The 16,800-nt window shown below is 47.5% G+C and overlaps 2 protein-coding genes across 5 annotated transcripts in view; one reads left to right on the forward strand and one right to left on the reverse strand.

The window, feature by feature from the left end:
- NPTX1 (neuronal pentraxin 1) overlaps positions 1–16,800 on the reverse strand; it is a 193,396-nt gene that overhangs the window by 110,216 nt on the left and 66,380 nt on the right. The window lies entirely within an intron of this gene.
- RPTOR (regulatory associated protein of MTOR complex 1) overlaps positions 1–16,800 on the forward strand; it is a 152,158-nt gene that overhangs the window by 90,230 nt on the left and 45,128 nt on the right. For all 4 annotated transcript variants that reach the window (XM_054847001.1, XM_054847002.1, XM_054847004.1 and 1 more), the window contains exons 12-20: positions 677–760; positions 2,193–2,303; positions 7,910–7,984; positions 8,609–8,674; positions 9,311–9,502; positions 10,756–10,896; positions 12,789–12,906; positions 14,335–14,475; positions 14,932–15,090. In XM_054847001.1, coding sequence (XP_054702976.1) covers positions 677–760; positions 2,193–2,303; positions 7,910–7,984; positions 8,609–8,674; positions 9,311–9,502; positions 10,756–10,896; positions 12,789–12,906; positions 14,335–14,475; positions 14,932–15,090 — 1,087 coding nt within the window. The remainder of the gene's footprint in view (positions 1–676; positions 761–2,192; positions 2,304–7,909; positions 7,985–8,608; positions 8,675–9,310; positions 9,503–10,755; positions 10,897–12,788; positions 12,907–14,334; positions 14,476–14,931; positions 15,091–16,800) is intronic.

A 16,800-nucleotide genomic window follows, 5' to 3' on the forward strand; every position in this document is an offset into this window, starting at 1 on the left:
TTAAACTGAGGATTAAACGTTGCATTCCAATATCTTACATCTGTTAAGGAGATTAAGAACTGAAAGTCTGTCTGTTAATATTTCACACCAGGGTAGGTATAAGCCAGTAAACTACCACCTCATTATCGTTGTCAGACTCCGTTTTAATGAGATTTTTATTAACGACTAATGTGACCTTTTGCTTCCCTCTTAAGTCTCTTACATCGATTTGCCAAGGAAAGCAAAGCCTCTTTTTCTGCTTCTGAGCTGTTTTGAGTAATGGGAGGCTGGGCCTTTTCCTCAGCTTTGAATCCTTCCTGCACATCCAGTCGTGGCGGTACAGTGGGAATATCTGAAACCCGGAGGGGCCGTTTCCATGTAGCAGAGCTCTGCTGCACAGGAACCGCTGCCCTCGGAGAACAAGGAGCAGAGAGAGCAACTGGAGGGTAACCACATTCCTAGGAAAAGGCGTGTTTGTCTGCAGAAACCTCACGAAGGAGAGCGTTGGCTGGAGGGCAGTGACCCACTGGTGACGCTGTTCAGTGGGTGGAGGTTTTCAGCATCAGGGTTTGACCTCCAGCTTTTTCGTTCAGTCCGTTCAAAGTCGCGTAGCGATCCTGAGGTGCCCTTACGCTTGCTCTGCAGTCCCAAGGGTTTTGCTCTTTTCAGTAACAACCGTTGTCCCTCTCCTCTGCAGGTGCTGCTGAGCCAGGTACATCGGCTGCGAGCTCTTGACTTGCTGGGAAGATTTTTGGACCTGGGTCCCTGGGCAGTTAGCTTGGTGCGTGGATGTTGCATATTGTCACGTAAAAGTCTAATTTCTCTCAGTATAGACGATAAATACAAATGTTGATTTATGGAAGGAAGATGTGGAAGATACTCCACAGGTTTGACAAATGGCCAGTGTTTTGTGTGTTCTTCATGCGTGTGAAATGGAGCAAGCATCCCTAAAAGAAAAGTGGTTTGTATTAATCAAGAAGGCTGACTAGCTGTTTGTTTGTATTACTGCGGATAGGTTAGTGTAAAATATTGGAAGGGACAAAACAGGAGGAAATATCTGGGTCAAATAAGAAGGTTTGTCATGTAAAATAAATAACAAAAAAACCCCACATATGTTTATCATCTGCGCTCGCAGCTTACTGGCTGCATCATTTTCTTCTCTTCCTTTATCTGTTTGGTCTCTGGATTTTATAAGCTCTTCTGAGAGGCAGCAGCTGCCTTCTGCATTTTGGAAAGTGGCTAGCACAGTGCAGATAACAAATAAGAATTAAACAGAGGAGCCGTTTAAAACACTCTGGTAAATGCAGCTATTTGTTGATAACGAGGATGGAGACGAATCACCAGCTGGTTGTGGAATAGCTCTTTGGTGGGACTTCTTAGTGGTTTTCTTTACCTTCCTTCCTCATCTCAGCCAGGACTCCCTTTGCACGCCGTCGTGGCCGGCTGAGCCCTCCGTGGTGGGCACGCAGTGTGCATTAGGGGTGATTTTAAGCCCTCCTTCTGTGAGCATCCAAACGCAGCAGCAGTCAGCCCCAGCAGCCTTTGCTCCGGCTGTTACCTGCTTTATGAAGCTCGTTGGCCGCGTCGCTGGGTGATGCTCGGCTGCTGCGCGGTGGTGCGGGTGGTGCCCCCCAGGGAGCCCCGTGCTGCAAGTGCAGCCCCTCGCCGTACGTTTCCTGTACGTTGTGCTCTGGGGAGGGTGTCGGCAATCACAGTGGGATTCTCAGAGATTTCACGTGTTGCGTGTCCTCCTGTGAGCATAGTCTAATCCCATGGCAAAGGCTTGGTAAAAAGTCTGTGCCAGGCAAGAGGCCTGTTTCATTTCCAGTGGGAAGGCTGTAATTATTGAGCTTTTGCAACATGTTTACTTGTGAGAGCAAACGGCCCCATCTGAGGAGAGCGCAACGTATCACGAAGCATAAAATAGCACAGGCTGTAACAAGTAGAAGTAGTGCTAGATTAACTCGGAGTCTCCACGGACCAAATGAGTCTGAAAATATCTGGTGACATCCAAGATTAAAATGAGCAATAGACAAATACACAGGGAACCCCTCTTTACTGGGAATGTACGAAATTGTTTTCTACCAGATTCCTCATCTGTGTCGTTAACTGTGCTGCATCGTGGCAGAGCCCGGTCCTGCCCCTGCACGGTGCTGCCTCCGCAGTAAAGCTGAGCCGTTCACCAGGGTTTGCTCTTCTCTCTGGCTCCCCAGGCCCTGTCTGTTGGCATTTTCCCGTATGTGCTGAAGCTACTTCAAAGTTCAGCTCGCGAGCTGAGACCGCTCCTTGTCTTCATCTGGGCCAAAATTCTGGCAGTGGACAGTGTGAGTACTTCCGAACTTGGCTGTTTCTTTGGGTTTTCAGCAACGTGCCCCCTCCCCGCCTCCCCCTGTGCTGTATCCAGTTGCTTTAGAATTGAGATTTTCTCCTGAGACACTTCAAAAAGGCGCTGTATTGTCTGGAGACCTGTGTATTGTCTCATTAATTTATTCTACTTGCATAAAAGCCAGCTTCTGAAACTTTGCGAAGGGGAAACCCCCGGGGCGGTGCTGACACGCGGGTGGTTTGGCTGCTGCCCTCTTCATCCCTGCCCGGGACGGAAGCAGGTTTGCTCTGTCTGCATTAATGCCACAACACCACGCTAACATCTCACGGTTCCTGGTTCCCCCTTTGGTTCGAGGCTGTAGGTGCGCTGGGTAAAAGCCGTCACACCCCGCTGATTGCGTCTTTATTGGGGAAAATATCGCTTTGCTTGCTGAAGGGGCTTGAAGTGCGCTCCTCACGCGTTCCCGGGTGAGAGCGCGCGTGCACACGCTCATACTCTCCCTCAATTTGTTCTCTGGACATTGTGATCAAACTTGTTCTGTTCAAGACTGTTCCTGCCAGTTGTCAAATCAGGTAGTCTTCAGGCACAGAAGTCTTCTAGAAATAAAGCAAAAGTAATTTTTGGTGACTCTAACGTGGAAGTCCCACTCCAGGTCTAATGCTGATGCACTGAAGATGGTTGGCATAGAATTGTTTACCCTCCTAGAAGAGAAGTTATTCCTGTCGTGGGTCCATGATTCTGATCTTCTCTAAAATACTTTGGCACCTTTAGGGATAAGGTTTAAAAACTGAGCTGTGATTTTTAAAGATGGCCTTAGCCGGAGCTCTAGTTTGTGGGATTTTAAATAAATAATTAAGCAGGTAAGTAATTGCAGATAAATTTGTATAGCCGTATATATGACTCTGTGGTTTGTGGGTGCAATTAGTTGAGCAATGTAAAATTATGAGGAGTGGTGCACACGGTTAATTGCGGGCACGATTATGAGCTGATATGAAATTGTCTGAACTGCTCATAGAAGTTGGATCTTGCCTGTTTGGGGGTTTATTTTTGTTCTATCTTCCATTTCAATATGGAGAATAATATTGAATTTCTTGGAATTTTTGCCCACTGTTGATATAGCATTGTCAGGTTTAGTTTTATAAATATATTTTCATTAACATCCTAAGAGGATTTTGGAAAGCAAAGAAAATGAAAACTATTCATCTTAAAGCTACTCTTGAAAAGCTTGGTTTTGATGCATGCCTCTCCATGGCTCGTGCTTCAGCCCCAGGTACGTTTGAGTAGGCTCATGTATAATTTACACGGAGTGTCGTGCCGTCCTTCAGTGCCTCTGGGGGAAAACCAGTCCGAGAGGGCTCTTTCCCCGTTATCCTCTCCTGCCACCGTCGGTATTGCTCCCTCCCATGCTCTCTTTTATTGCCCCACTCCTTCAGTAGCCTGCGCTTTAAAAGAAAACAGCAGCAAAAATACTCTTAAATTTCCTACTGGGATTTCTTTCCACTTTCCACCAGTGGTGCAAGCGAGAAGGGAGGAGAGGGCAGGAAAGGGCAATGGACGGATGCTGCCGAGGGAGGGGACAGGCAGCGACTTGAGTCATCGCACCGTAAAGGGAACAAATACGCCATCATACCAGAAGCTAAAAGAATACTTTCTTGTTATGTGCTAAATATCAATACAGACGTGTCGTTTCCCTCCTCCAAGGTTTGGCCCAGTATGTTTGAAACAAATTCATTCACAAAGTTTAACAAAACCCAGTATTGCAGCGTGCGCGTCGTGTGGATTCCAAGCTCTCCAATGCTGCAGCCTGCTCCGCTTCCCCGACCCGAAGCATTTCCAGGGGGTAAATTTGTCTGAAGGAAGCGCAGGACCAGTACCTGGTGCTCCAGGAGGAGAGGCGGTCAGTTAGCGTTGTGGTTTGTGACCTGAGCCGTGGAGAGCACGCTACGTGTGTGTAAGCACCATTTTCTCAGCGACGGCCTTTTTATAAGACCCGCGAGGGGACGGCGACTGCAGGGCACGCTCTGAGCACGAGGGCAGCGGTCGGGGACGCTGGCCGAAGGGTGGATGCGGTAATTAATTGTTAGGCTGCGTGGGAGTGCTGCGTGGGGTGGGGGTGCCGTTCTCTCCCCGCGCCGGGCGTGCATCTACCTGGCTCGGCTCTTCTTCGAGCGGTGCTGCGCCTGTCGTCCAGGCAGGAGCCATTGCCCGAGCGTGTTTGTTTTCAGCCATTGTCAGATAATCTTCATCTTCGCAACAGTTGTACGGTGCTGTCTCCTTCATCTTCCATCCCCTGTCTGCACCTTCCTTTTGGTTTCAGGAGACTGTAGCCGATGAAATTACTTTCCTTAGGACTGGGGTTCAGCTGATTGCTCACCCCTCTTTGCACTGGGATGTGGCTCAGAACAAGTTCTAGAAGACTCGGTAGTGCCCCGGAGAGCAGAATTTCCTGCTAAGATATTATTTCTGTTCTGGTTCCTCCCTCCCTTTGGGCAGGGAGGCAGAGGGAAGGTGTTCCGATGTGGGACAGCAGCGTGGTGTGCCACGTGCCCGTTCAGACAATACCTTCAGTAAGCGTGGTGTGCTGTGAGGAACTGTGTTTTCTCATTAAAATTAAAGGATAAATCAACTGTATTATAGAAACATTGCATCTAGCACAGATTTGTTTGTGCATGATATATAGGTGTCCCTAATAAACACTGGAATATTTAGATAAATCTGCTTTAATTCCATGTATAATCAGATGGTTTTTCATGGGATGTTCATTGTGGACTGTAGCCACCTCTGCCTGAAGCCTGCGGAGTATTTCTAGACGATCTGCCCGCAGAGCTGCGTAGCGAGCGGTGGTTCGGAGTTGCCTGCTGTGGTATCTGCCGGGTGTGGGCTGGGGTAGCAGTAGCTTGTGCTGCCATGTGGACGTGGCTGTATAACATGCAAGTACAGTTTTGGTCAAGAATTTGCCACGTGCTACATTGATAATGTTTGGTAAACAGCACCATCTAAATCTTAAATACTTGAATTTCTGCTAGAAAGAAAATTAACTCTATCTCAGCTGACACCAGGACAAAAGGGAAACAAATCCCCCCCACCTGTAATAAGGATTAGAATCAGGAGTTTAAACAAGACCAAAAAAACCTGCACATTAAACAGTGCTGAAAGTGTGAATGCTACTAAAGTGGGACAGCAAAAAAGAGATCTTTCCGCTCCAAAGGACTGGCTGAAGGCAACAGAAAACAAACATTTCTCCTGCTTTTTAAAGCAATGGAGTGATGTAAACGGTATGCATGCTTTCCAGATGTGTGCTTTGTCAGCAGGATTGCGACTACATCTCTCATCTGCTGATTAACACAGATATGCAAGTTAAACGTTCCCTGCGGATAACTTGGTAAAGCTGAGGGCTCGGAGCAGCGTGTGGCCCAGGACAGCCCTGAGCCGGGGCAGTGCTGCTGTATTCCGGGCACGCGCGAGATTACACAGCACGTGTCGTATTAAGGAGAGAGAGGAGATCCGTGCTCTGGTCCCTCCCCAGCACTCGGAACTTCATATGTTATGTAAGTTCTGAACTCTCGCACCGAGCCTGCAGCTTGTTTTGGTCGTGTTGTGTTATTATTCACAAATATAGCTGCTTATTCCTGGAGGAGGAGGTGTTACTGATGCTGGCTTTCCAAATTGCTCCCAGGATCTAAGCAGGGAGGGTTTAGAGAAGCTGCCTCCGTCCCTCGAGCCTCCGGTATTTGGGTACCAGTGCAGCGCAATAAACGTGGCGTGAAGATGGGCAGCCTTCTCTTCGCTGGTGTCTGTTTGCCTGCATTATAGCGAAGAGACGGGGTTTTGTAAGGAGCAGAAAGTATTCACACTGAGAATGAAAAGGGGGAAAGCAGAAGCCTGTTTTTGTGCAGCGTTACACAGAAGTGAGGAAAGCCTCTCCTAGCTGCAGCCTGGCATCAATCCATTCCCTCTGCTCTTTGGTCTGCCAAACCCAGCATCTTTACTCCCTTCAGCAATAAAATATTCTCTTGCATCTCTGTCTTGCCATCCCCTCTCCTTTCAACAATTAGTTCCCTCCGTCACCTTCTATGCCTGATAAAAAATACATGATCCTATTTCTGGCATGAAGCGTACAATAGAACCACAGTCACAGGGGAAACTGATTGCCAAGTCGGTATTTCCTCCCTTAAATTTTCACTTTCATAGTATGTATTCTTTTGGTTTGGCCCTGATATGTCAACCCGAAGCCTGAGTTGGTATTTTAGCAAAACCACGGTGCACGCCTGTGCTTCCCTGCTGATCCTACCCCAGGAAAACCTGCGTAATTCTCCCTACAGGCTTTTAAAGTCAGTGGAGTTGCGTTGCGGTTTTTGGTTGTGTGTAGAAGGGGATGGTGTGCTATGTGCTGCTGCGGGGGGGATGTAACGCCTGTCAGCACTTCACCAAATAATACAGCGGTTCCTCTCGTTTGTGCGGATGAGTTGAAATCTTGTTGAAATCTAGTCCTGCCTAGGTGGGGGATTGGGTAGAATATAAAGAATTAATAATTCCTCCTCCGCCCCCACCCTTACAGATTTACTGGTAATCGCTCAGTGATGTGGGTCACAGTCAGAGCACCATGTCACAGGTTTGTCACGTGCAGCAGCCTCCACGAGTGGTCCTGCTTGGCGAGATGGTATTTAACGTCCACAAACACTGTCACGTCCCGGCTGCCAGGCTGAGCTGGACGATCGGCTGCGGCAGGAACCGGGGAGGACTGTCCGTGCGATCAGCTGCACCTCCCGTAGCCACGGGGAAGGGCTCCTACCTTTGTTAAAGCCGGGTCACGCACCAGGCTCGCCCAAAACCTTCCCTAGCTCTGGGGTCCCGGGGGTAAGGCCAGTGGGCAGCCGGGAGGAAGAGGAGGGACCCCGAGAGCATCGGCAGTGGCCTTGGCAGCCAGGAGTGCCCGTGTGCGCCTGAACATCGGCGCGGGCTGCTTGCTTGGCTCTCGGCAGCTAGCGTGGGACCGTAACGTCCTCTGGGAGGAAAGGTCTGGGCGCTTGCTCCGGGCTGGGGGAACGCTGCGGTTTGAGCAGGTTTGACACTAGTTAGGTGAAGCTAACGCTGTCTGACTGCGCGGCTGGAAGATGGCGAGCAGCGGTTATCAGCAAACCTGGTCTATGGTAAGCCAACTGCCTTGGCACGGGCTGGAAATCGAGTGGAGAGTTAGACTAGGGGCTTTTAGAAGATGTAATCTTACATATTTTTTATTCTGTTAAATAGTTTTGTTTTTTTTTTTTAAAAATAATTAATCAGATTCCTCCTCAGTTTTGCCTTTGCTGGCTCTCGATACTGGTGAAGGTTTAATGTGGGACAGAGACAGTTCAACTCTTCTAAGCAGGAGGTCACTTTTTCGGTTACTATTTCTGTCGTGTCGGAGGGTGGCAGAGGGTTCCTTGCTTTAGGCACTGCTCTTCCCAGTTGGAGGGCTTGTGCTTTATTTTGCTTCTCAAATGAAAATGAGATTTGAGAAAAATGATTAAAATGTTATGATGATTAACACTCATACGTAATTAGAGGAAAAAGTATTTTTATGTTATTGTACTCATATTTTTTTTTCTTTGTTTCATTTTTCAGTCATGCCAAGCTGACCTTGTGAAGGACAACGGTCACAAGTATTTCCTCTCAGTTTTGGCAGATCCTTATATGCCAGTAAGCACGAGTCATCTTCATTCAGGCTCTTCCAGCATTTGCTCAGCTTGTCTTAGCTTACCTGTTGCTGTCCTGCTGCAGCTGGTGCTACGGCAGGCCTGCCTCCGTCCCCCGGGACACCCCCTGCTCTGCTGAGCTCTGGAGTCAGCGACCAGGGGGGTTAAAAATGCTCCTGCCAGGTTACGTGATGGAGGCAGCCAAACGGAACAAGAATTTGCAAACTTTGATGTTCGAAGTTACATAAGTGCAGATTACTCAGTGGGGACGGTGGGAGCTGGGGGCTGGCTGCAGAGGCAGCCTAATTGCGCTGCGACTTTCGTAATTCCCTCTGCCAAAGTGTTTTGTGGTTTCCTGTAACAGGTATTTGCATGCCTCCCCAGAGCGATATGCGGAGGTTGGCTGGGAGGGTCGGATGGTCTGGGCGGACCGATGATGCACGCTGATGAAGTGTCTCAGGTGTAACTAGTGACAGGACTGCATGACAAAATTTAGCTTTCTTTCCCCTCTTGATGTTTTAATGCGATACAAACTACCTTCAGAATAATCTGGTGTTTCAGAAAGCGTGGGATATAGTTGTTCTCTGACCTGTTCTCTAGATAACAATTCGTTGTGTATTGTTTTAAGGCTGAGCACCGGACAATGACTGCTTTTATCCTGGCTGTAATTGTTAACAACTACAACACTGGACAGGTGAGTCCTGACATCCTTTGTCCTTTATTCCCTCCTGCCTCTCCTCTGCATTGTGCCTTCACTTTGAGAAAAGTGTCCTGGCTGGCATTAAAGCACAACCCTGAGCTGGAAAGCTGAAATAGAAGATTGCTTTATATTATTTTTGTGTGGATTAAAAGAAAAATTGACCTGGAGGCATGACAAACACATTACGCACCTGGCACCTGGAAGGGGAGGTTAAGGACACAACGACGGCCACCCCTCCGGGCAGCGCACCGACGCTAGTAAAGAAATAGTGTCCAGTTCCTGCCAAGTGGAAACCTGATGACTGTGATAAACTTCTTGGGAAGGATGTATGGAATGAGCCGTAAACCGTGGGGCTCTGACAGACACAAGGAGTATTTCCAGTGAGGAAAAAACAGGCTTTATGCATCACAGGAAGCATTTCTAATGCTCAACTATTTAACTAGCTATTACAGTATGTAGTTGACCTTCCCTTCCTCCTGCTTCCAAATGGTATTTTGTAACAAAATCAGTATATAACCACGGAATAATTATTTTCTCTTGATTTCCTGTCTGTTTCAGAAATAATCTTCTTTTTTGATGACGAGGTGGGAAGCTGTCATCCAAAATAAATCGCATTGATTTGTGTTTTAGGAAGCTTGCCTTCAAGGAAACCTGATTGCTATTTGCCTGGAGCAGTTAAACGATCCGCATCCTCTTCTGCGTCAGTGGGTGGCCATTTGTTTAGGACGTATTTGGCAGAACTTTGACTCAGCCAGGTGGTGTGGTGTGAGAGACAGTGCTCATGAAAAGCTCTACAGTCTCCTCTCAGATCCAATCCCAGAGGTAAAAATCCAACTTTTTAAATAAACACCAGTTGAATTGTCAGAATTCTGGCAGAGGGCTACAGAAATACTTAAAAAGCCAGGACCTTCAAGAGGTTTACAGTTGTGTCTGGTTCAGAGAAAGATCTTACTGCTATTTCTTCAAGGTGGTGCAAATCATCCAAGCCCTGTGAGAGAAGTAACCAAAGAAATGCAGGGGGAGTTCATACAGCCCGAAAGCCCTGGAATCTTGGTACCAGAGTCAGGAAACACTGAGGATTTTGCTTACTTGCATATCAGAAGCTTGTTAAAAATGTGGTCCAAAACGCACTGTGTATTGCAAAAAACCCTCTAGTCTTTTTTTCTGAGTATGAAAACTGTTCTCCTCCCGGTATGTGTGAAAATCCATCTTTAATTGAACGTGTTTTACCTTTGTGACAAACTCTCCAAGAGAGAAGGGATTCTTGCGCAGAGCCTGGCTGTGATTGACAGAGCCTGTCAGACCCCAGTGAAATTACATCGCGTGTGGGAGCAGTAAGCCTGGAGATAAACACTGCTGCTAACGTGCAGCGATTAAAGATTAGATTCCCCTTTACACTCAGTCTTCCTGTCCTGCATCCCTCATCTCCTTTCTCCTGCCCCGTCTTCCCCCCGTTTTATAAGCAGCGTTTGTGCGAGGGTCCTTTCGGCACACCCACGCCACTCTGTGAAGCCGGAGCCAGCCTTTCCGCAGTTGCGGATTGCTCCGTATCCCCGCCGTTGGCAGCCTCTGCCGAGGCAAGCTGTAAGATTACCGAGCCATCTGATCCCTCTGCTCTTCGCGTGGTCTGGCAAAGTTTACCCTGATTTGAGCTGCTGTCTTTTCTCCTTTTCTTTTTTCCATCATGCTCTGCCTCTCTGTAAGCCCTTACCTGAAGACTGTAGTTCAGCACTCTTATTAAAGAGATTCACATCCCAACAGTAACTCCCCGCGTACCTTATTCCTGTTAATTAATATTCTAGGCAACGTCAGCTGGAAAAATCACCCATGGGAAGGTCACCAAGTATTCTGGGAAATTAAATATACTCCTGCATCTGTGAATACTTAAAACTCAGTGCTTTGCTGAATCTGTTCTGGTTTTTACTCTCCATGGGCTTCCATTTAGCTCTCACTATTTACCTGATGTAGTAGTCCAGGTTTCCAGAGATGCCATTTGTGGGGATAAAAAAAATCCCGCTGGCAAACTTCAGGTTGGAAACAAGAGGAAAATAATAATGAATGTTTGTGTGTCTCAGGTTCGCTGTGCTGCAGTCTTTGCACTGGGAACGTTTGTGGGCAACTCAGCTGAACGGACCGATCACTCCACCACCATCGATCACAACGTAGCCATGATGTTGGCCCAGCTCATCAATGATGGGAGCCCCATGGTTAGAAAGGTACGGAAGGGCTGGCGGCACGGGTTCATGCTGATGAGCTCTGCGCTATGCCTCATCAGAGCATGCGTTATTTAATAGGCTTTTCAATGAATTTGACTCATTTGGAAGCATCTGGTTCATCCTGAAGTCTTTCCTGCTGAGAAGCACCACGCGCGTGTGGCGGCACCAGCGAAAACGGCAGCATCGACCTGCGGCCGAGGGCTTGGCACTGAGCCTTACGCTGCACATCCGTGGTGTTCTGGGATGCCGCTTTATCTGCTCGCCCTTTTTCAGTGCACATGCTACAACATTCCATTTACTCGGCACTATAAGGAGCCTACCGACAGGAAAGCGTAGCATGTCATCGTGTCCAGGTGCTGACAAGATTGTTGTTCAGATCAGAATGTTTCTGCTTTGTAGCAGCGGACCTCCGATTCAGCTCGTGTATTCATTCCACTACGCAAATGTCCGAAACAGGAGTAACAATCTCAGGGTTTTGTGGGAATTTTTATATCCTGTTTTTTGTGGTTTGTTTTTAATTTAAAGGGAATGCAAAGGCAGGGATAAGGAAGGAGAGCAATTACACCGAAGTCTTTTTTAGGTGCACAAAACACTGAGAATTCTTGCTGGGCCAGTCTGCTAATATTCTGTTGATTACTGGTTTGATTGCAATATTTTACGTTACTGGATCTCAGGTTTTAAATGTAATAGTAATGTGTTGCTAGAAACATGGAGTATGTGGCAGTCCTAGGGGAGGAAGAGGAGAGGGAGTAAGAGTGCTGTGGAGAGGACGTGAGAGCTCTGTTCAGTAAAAAGATCTTGTTGCTTTTAGAAACCACAAGGATGGATGACAGACAAAGTAATTCTTCAGATTTTAGAGAATTACAATTTCTGATGCGCCTTTGTACATTAAATAGTTTTTGACGTTGTGGATTGTTCTTGATGGGTGTACTTAGATGTCCTAATGCTTGAGTTTACTTAACTGGAACATCAACCCCGTGACAGTTGTCACCAGCATTGGAGGATTAATTTTTGTTGTCTCGTTCCAGCATTTAATCAGTTTAATTCAAGAGAGGACTGCATGTCAGACTATATGCTCTTTGACATTCATAAATCTCTCTTTGGGAGATTAGTCCCCCGCACAGAGAGCAGCCCCCAAAGCCAGCCCCCCGCCTCCCTGGTTGCTGTTTCCCAGCACGTCGTACCAAACCAGGGTCTGAGCCTCACCTTCTCTGCCCTCCCCACCCCTGTACCTGCGGTTCCCGAATTGCAGCGGTGAGAATGAAGGGGTGATGACCCCTCGCAGGCAGGCAGCACCATTCTCAGGTAGCTGCTGACTTTGCAGGTCAGTACGAGACTCTGCGGGTCAGCGTAGGATTCCAGCACCGGGGCTCAGCGTGGAAGAGCTGAGCCACGTCCCCAGCGGCCTCTTGTCAGAGTCTGTTTCCTTCAGCTCAGAGCAAATGTAGGACAGGAGCTCCGCGCCGTGCGTACGTGTGCAGCACGGGGTGAGGGTCAGGCTGTGCCACGGGGGCCGAGGACACCGGTCCTTGGCACAGCTGATGGCTGCTCCGCGGGAAGCACGCGCCTCTCATGGGCAGCCCGGGAGCAGAGGGAGCTGGCTGTGAGCCGCCGGCTCAGTGCTCTCTGTGACGCTGCATCCGTTTGACAATATTGGGCCGAATCAAAGAGCAGCGAGAGCCCGTTCAGGTATAATAGATGTGTGAAGAATTAGATTTGAAACAGTGCTCTGCCTTGCTTCAGTTCATCTCTGTGAAGTGAAGGGAAAATTATTGCTCTGGATGGCCACCCAATATCAGCTATAATGACCACATTGTTCTGTGTTTCCCTTTGGTCCATTGTTTCTGACCTACGTAACCATGAAATACCTGTTTCTTCTGCCCTTTCTATAGGAGCTGGTGGTGGCTTTAAGTCACCTGGTGGTTCAGTATGAGAGCAATTTCTGCACTGTCGCCTTGCAGTTCATGGAAGAAGAGAAGAATTACCCTCTCCCTTCTCCAGCCACCACTGGTAGGTGGTTTGTGCTGTGTGGGTAGGAAATGTATAGCCTGAGGGCGCTCGGGAACTTGTCTTTAAGGCGTTTGCCCAACACAATGAAATTCTTGCTGGTGATGATTTATCAAACAGGCACCGTTGCCACAAAGTTGAGTGGCGTGGTGGGTAGCTCTAATGTCTGTTTAGCACTGTAATATATTGCGCTGGAGAAATGCATCCTCCGCTGAGGCTCCATCTAAAACACAGCTGTAGCTCACCAGCAAGTTGTAGAGACTGAACAGCCTGTCAAATTCAAAGGGATTCCCTTCAGATCAAGATTGAAGTGTATTTGTCAAGGCAGTACACAGGCTTATCAACTTCCCACCCCCTTCAAATTATACCTGAAACTTCAGTGTCCTGTTGACCTAACGAGAAACCTCAGCACACAATGACGAACCAACCGTGCTCTTTGCTACTGTAAAGCACCAGACAAGAAGCAGTGAAGAACTTTGTGCTCTATGCCTGTGGTCCCATCCCTTTTGTTGTGTCTGTTGCTTTATGTGAGGAGTGAAAAGCCCTAGTGCAATTGTTGCTAACCTCGTGTTTTCTGTAGACGTTAAGTACGTTGGAAATCTTGAGGATAATGGGACTGTTGCAATGGAAACTTGGAGACAAGAGCATGTGCTGCCTCTGCGATGAGTAGTTTAATATCCCTATTGTCTGAATGACTAAATCGTACTGGAAAATAAGCTTTTCCACGCTAGTCCTTTTTGCTGCAGGAAATAAACATTACATACAGTTTATATAGTGGTTTTCCTTATCCAAAAGTATCCTGAAGTATTTATGAGTAGGATGCACTGGAAGCACTGGCCCCACCACCGTAATGCAGCCACCTCTGCAGTGAAATAAAATAGCTCGTCTGAAACCATGGTGCTGTCTGTATAGTCAGGAATGAAAATGAGAAAGTTTGGGAAATTCATGGGTGAAATATGAGTTGAAACTGGGCCTGAAATTTGGTCGGGAAAGTAGGATTTTCATAACTCTTTATAATGAGAAAATTTACTGGATTTTTAATGAGCAGAAGCAGACAGAAGCCAACGCTGCCGACTAAATGACGTCTGGTGTAGCAGCGTGTCCTAGCACAATGTCTGGGCAGGGGCCCAGCATCGACCTGGAGAGAAGAGTCGTCATGCCGCTCTGGGTAGTCTGCGGGCACTGGCAAGGCTCAGCTCACCTGCTTGATTTGATGTAACAAAATCACAGCCTAAGCAGCAGAGACACATGGTCCTTGCTGATTGTGTGCCCAGAGGAGCCTTTGTCACACCTCATTCCGCTTTAGCCTAGCAGGCAGTGACTACATTCTGTTCATATTGGTAGTATTTTAGTTATATATTTGCTGGGAAATAACCAAAAGGCTAGGATCATTTTGGTTACATCTATAATTGCTGAATTTTGCGTCCACAGAGGGCGGGAGTTTGACACCAGTGCGAGATGGTCCGTGTACGCCGAGGCTGCGGTCCGTCAGCTCTTATGGGAACATCCGAGCAGTTACCACAGCTAGGAACCTGAACAAGTCCTTGCAGAACCTTAGCCTGAATGAAGAATGTAAGAGACGATTCCAAATTCTTTCATTTTCCTTTCCCTTTTCTTTCCCCCCACCGTCTCCTGCAAGTTAGGAAGGAAATGCCACCTGTGAACCAGCATGAGCCGAAACTAATGGTTTAGCCCAGGTTAGCCAGCTGCCAGCTCCGAGGGCTCAGATGAGAAGCCCCCTCATAATTAGTTTCAATTTTCTGGTCATTAGTGTTGATTTTTCTGAGTGTTTGGGACCTAAAAAAGTGCCTTCCAACTTCCTAACATGCGTGGATTTTTAACTGAATAATTTCTGACCCCTTGGTGCTTATTGTGTATTTAAACATTCTGTGTTTAAAAGGGGATGTTGTGGATTTGCCTAAACCTTCACTGAATGTTGCAGGGTTTAGAAAAGGGCTGTTAATCCTGGGTAAAAGTTGTTCTCTCACCAGTTCTTGTTTCAGCATCTGCCCTCTTGTCTTTTGGCAGCTGGAAGCTCTGTTGCATTTTCTCCCGGGAATCTCAGCACCAGCAGCAGTGCCAGCAGCACCTTGGGCAGCCCTGAGAATGAAGAGTATATCCTGTCCTTTGAGACTATTGACAAGATGAGACGAGTCAGCTCTTACTCTTCTCTGAATTCACTAATAGGTGAGTGAAGACCCTCCTGCCCTTCCTTTGGTGTCACCTTTCTTCACGTGCTTGCACTAGCTTTTGTGGAAAGTTTGGCTCTTAGCCCCTGCTAGGTCTCACTCCCAACAGAATTTCTCATGACAGCAGAAATGCTGCTGCCGCGTGCGGTTAGGCTACGCGCAGAGCGGAGTCCCTCCTGCTCTGATGGAGGGACTGGAAATGAGAGCTGGTGCCTCCAGCTGTAAGCTTCACTGCGACGGACAACAGTCCTGTTAGGACTTTGGGCACAAAAACGTGGTGCATACAGGAATTTCACATCCACTGCAGTTGCGCTGGCTAGAGAGCGAAGGTGAGGGCTCCCCACCCCGTGGACGTGGCAACTGGGCACACTGGCACCAACTGGTCCCCTGGTTATGTTTCACATGGGTTGTATTTCTGGACAGCACAGCCACTCTATTGTGTTACTCATCCAGGGAAGCCTTACCTACCTAATTTCCTCTGCAGGTTTATATGGACATTGTTAAAATAGGGCTTAAAAAAGAAGAAATCCCAGGCTGTGTCTTAAAAGCAAACAGACTATTTCATAGAAATCTGCTGTTGTGCAAAAAGTTCCATGGCTGATCCCGCTGCCTCCAATCCCCTCTCCGTTATTTCCTCCCGGATAAGCAGCCGTAGCATCAGGGAAAGCACTGAACTTTTTAACACCACTCAGCAGCCCCTTTCTCTCCCAGCGTCTGACTCTCTGGGTAACGTACAGAACTCTGCAGAGCAAAGTGCTCTAGCGCAGAAGGAAGGGAATTTTCACTTGCATTTATGCAGCGCATGGCTGATTTGCCTGTAATGGATTATTTGCATTTCTTCTATAGAACAAAACTGGAATGTTTATGTTAAGCTAGTTCAACTCAGTTGTTTTTCAAGTAACTTTGCCAGTCCTGCCTGACTGCTACAATAGCATTGCTTTAAACTAGCTGTGGTTTTTCAAAGAATCTAGCCCATTTTGGGGGTGATAACACAGGCAGCACACAGACAGACCTCGCTTTTGGAATGGCCTCCTTCCAGGGAGCAGGGGAGGCAGCGCACAAGGAGAAATGCTGGGAGAAGTCTCTGTATTTTCTTTGTAATATTTTTCTAGCCTTCAAAAATGAGTGAAGAGAGAGTGGTGTAAGTCAGAGAGGAGTCCACCTGGGTGATGGACGTGCCTCTACTGAAGAAACATTTGCTCTGCTCTGTGTTTGCTGGAAGAAGTAACAGTGATTTGGCTCTCCTGAGCTGTAAGGTTCTGGGTTTGTAATTCCTGAGCACCGGTGGCAGTTGAAAATCATGTGTTCATTAGAAACTTGATCAATCCATTTGCTTTTGATTGTAGGTAATGAAATTGGATCGTCTAAAGCGTGACAGGAACGTTAGGAAATTTCTCTCCATATGAAACTAGAACTTGAGTTTTCCTCATTTCACTGGTGCAAACCGGTGTCTGCTTGATGGCTTGTGCGCGTCTCACAAGAGCTTTCCAGCACAGCTAGAAAAGAATCGAGAGATGAGCTGGAGATGAGTGAGGGAGACCTAAGAAAACAAAAAGAGAAGTTCTCCAAAGCCTCCCTCATTCCTATTCAATCGGAAGAACTCATATCCAGCTGGAAACGACAGAGCTTATAGAAGTGTTTAAAATTCATAACTCGCACAGAATCCCATTACCTTCAGCATTTGCCTGCTGAAAGCCAGGCTTTTCTC

The sequence above is a fragment of the Grus americana genome, chromosome 18 (genome assembly GCF_028858705.1).
Source record: "Grus americana isolate bGruAme1 chromosome 18, bGruAme1.mat, whole genome shotgun sequence".
NCBI lineage: Eukaryota > Metazoa > Chordata > Aves > Gruiformes > Gruidae > Grus > Grus americana.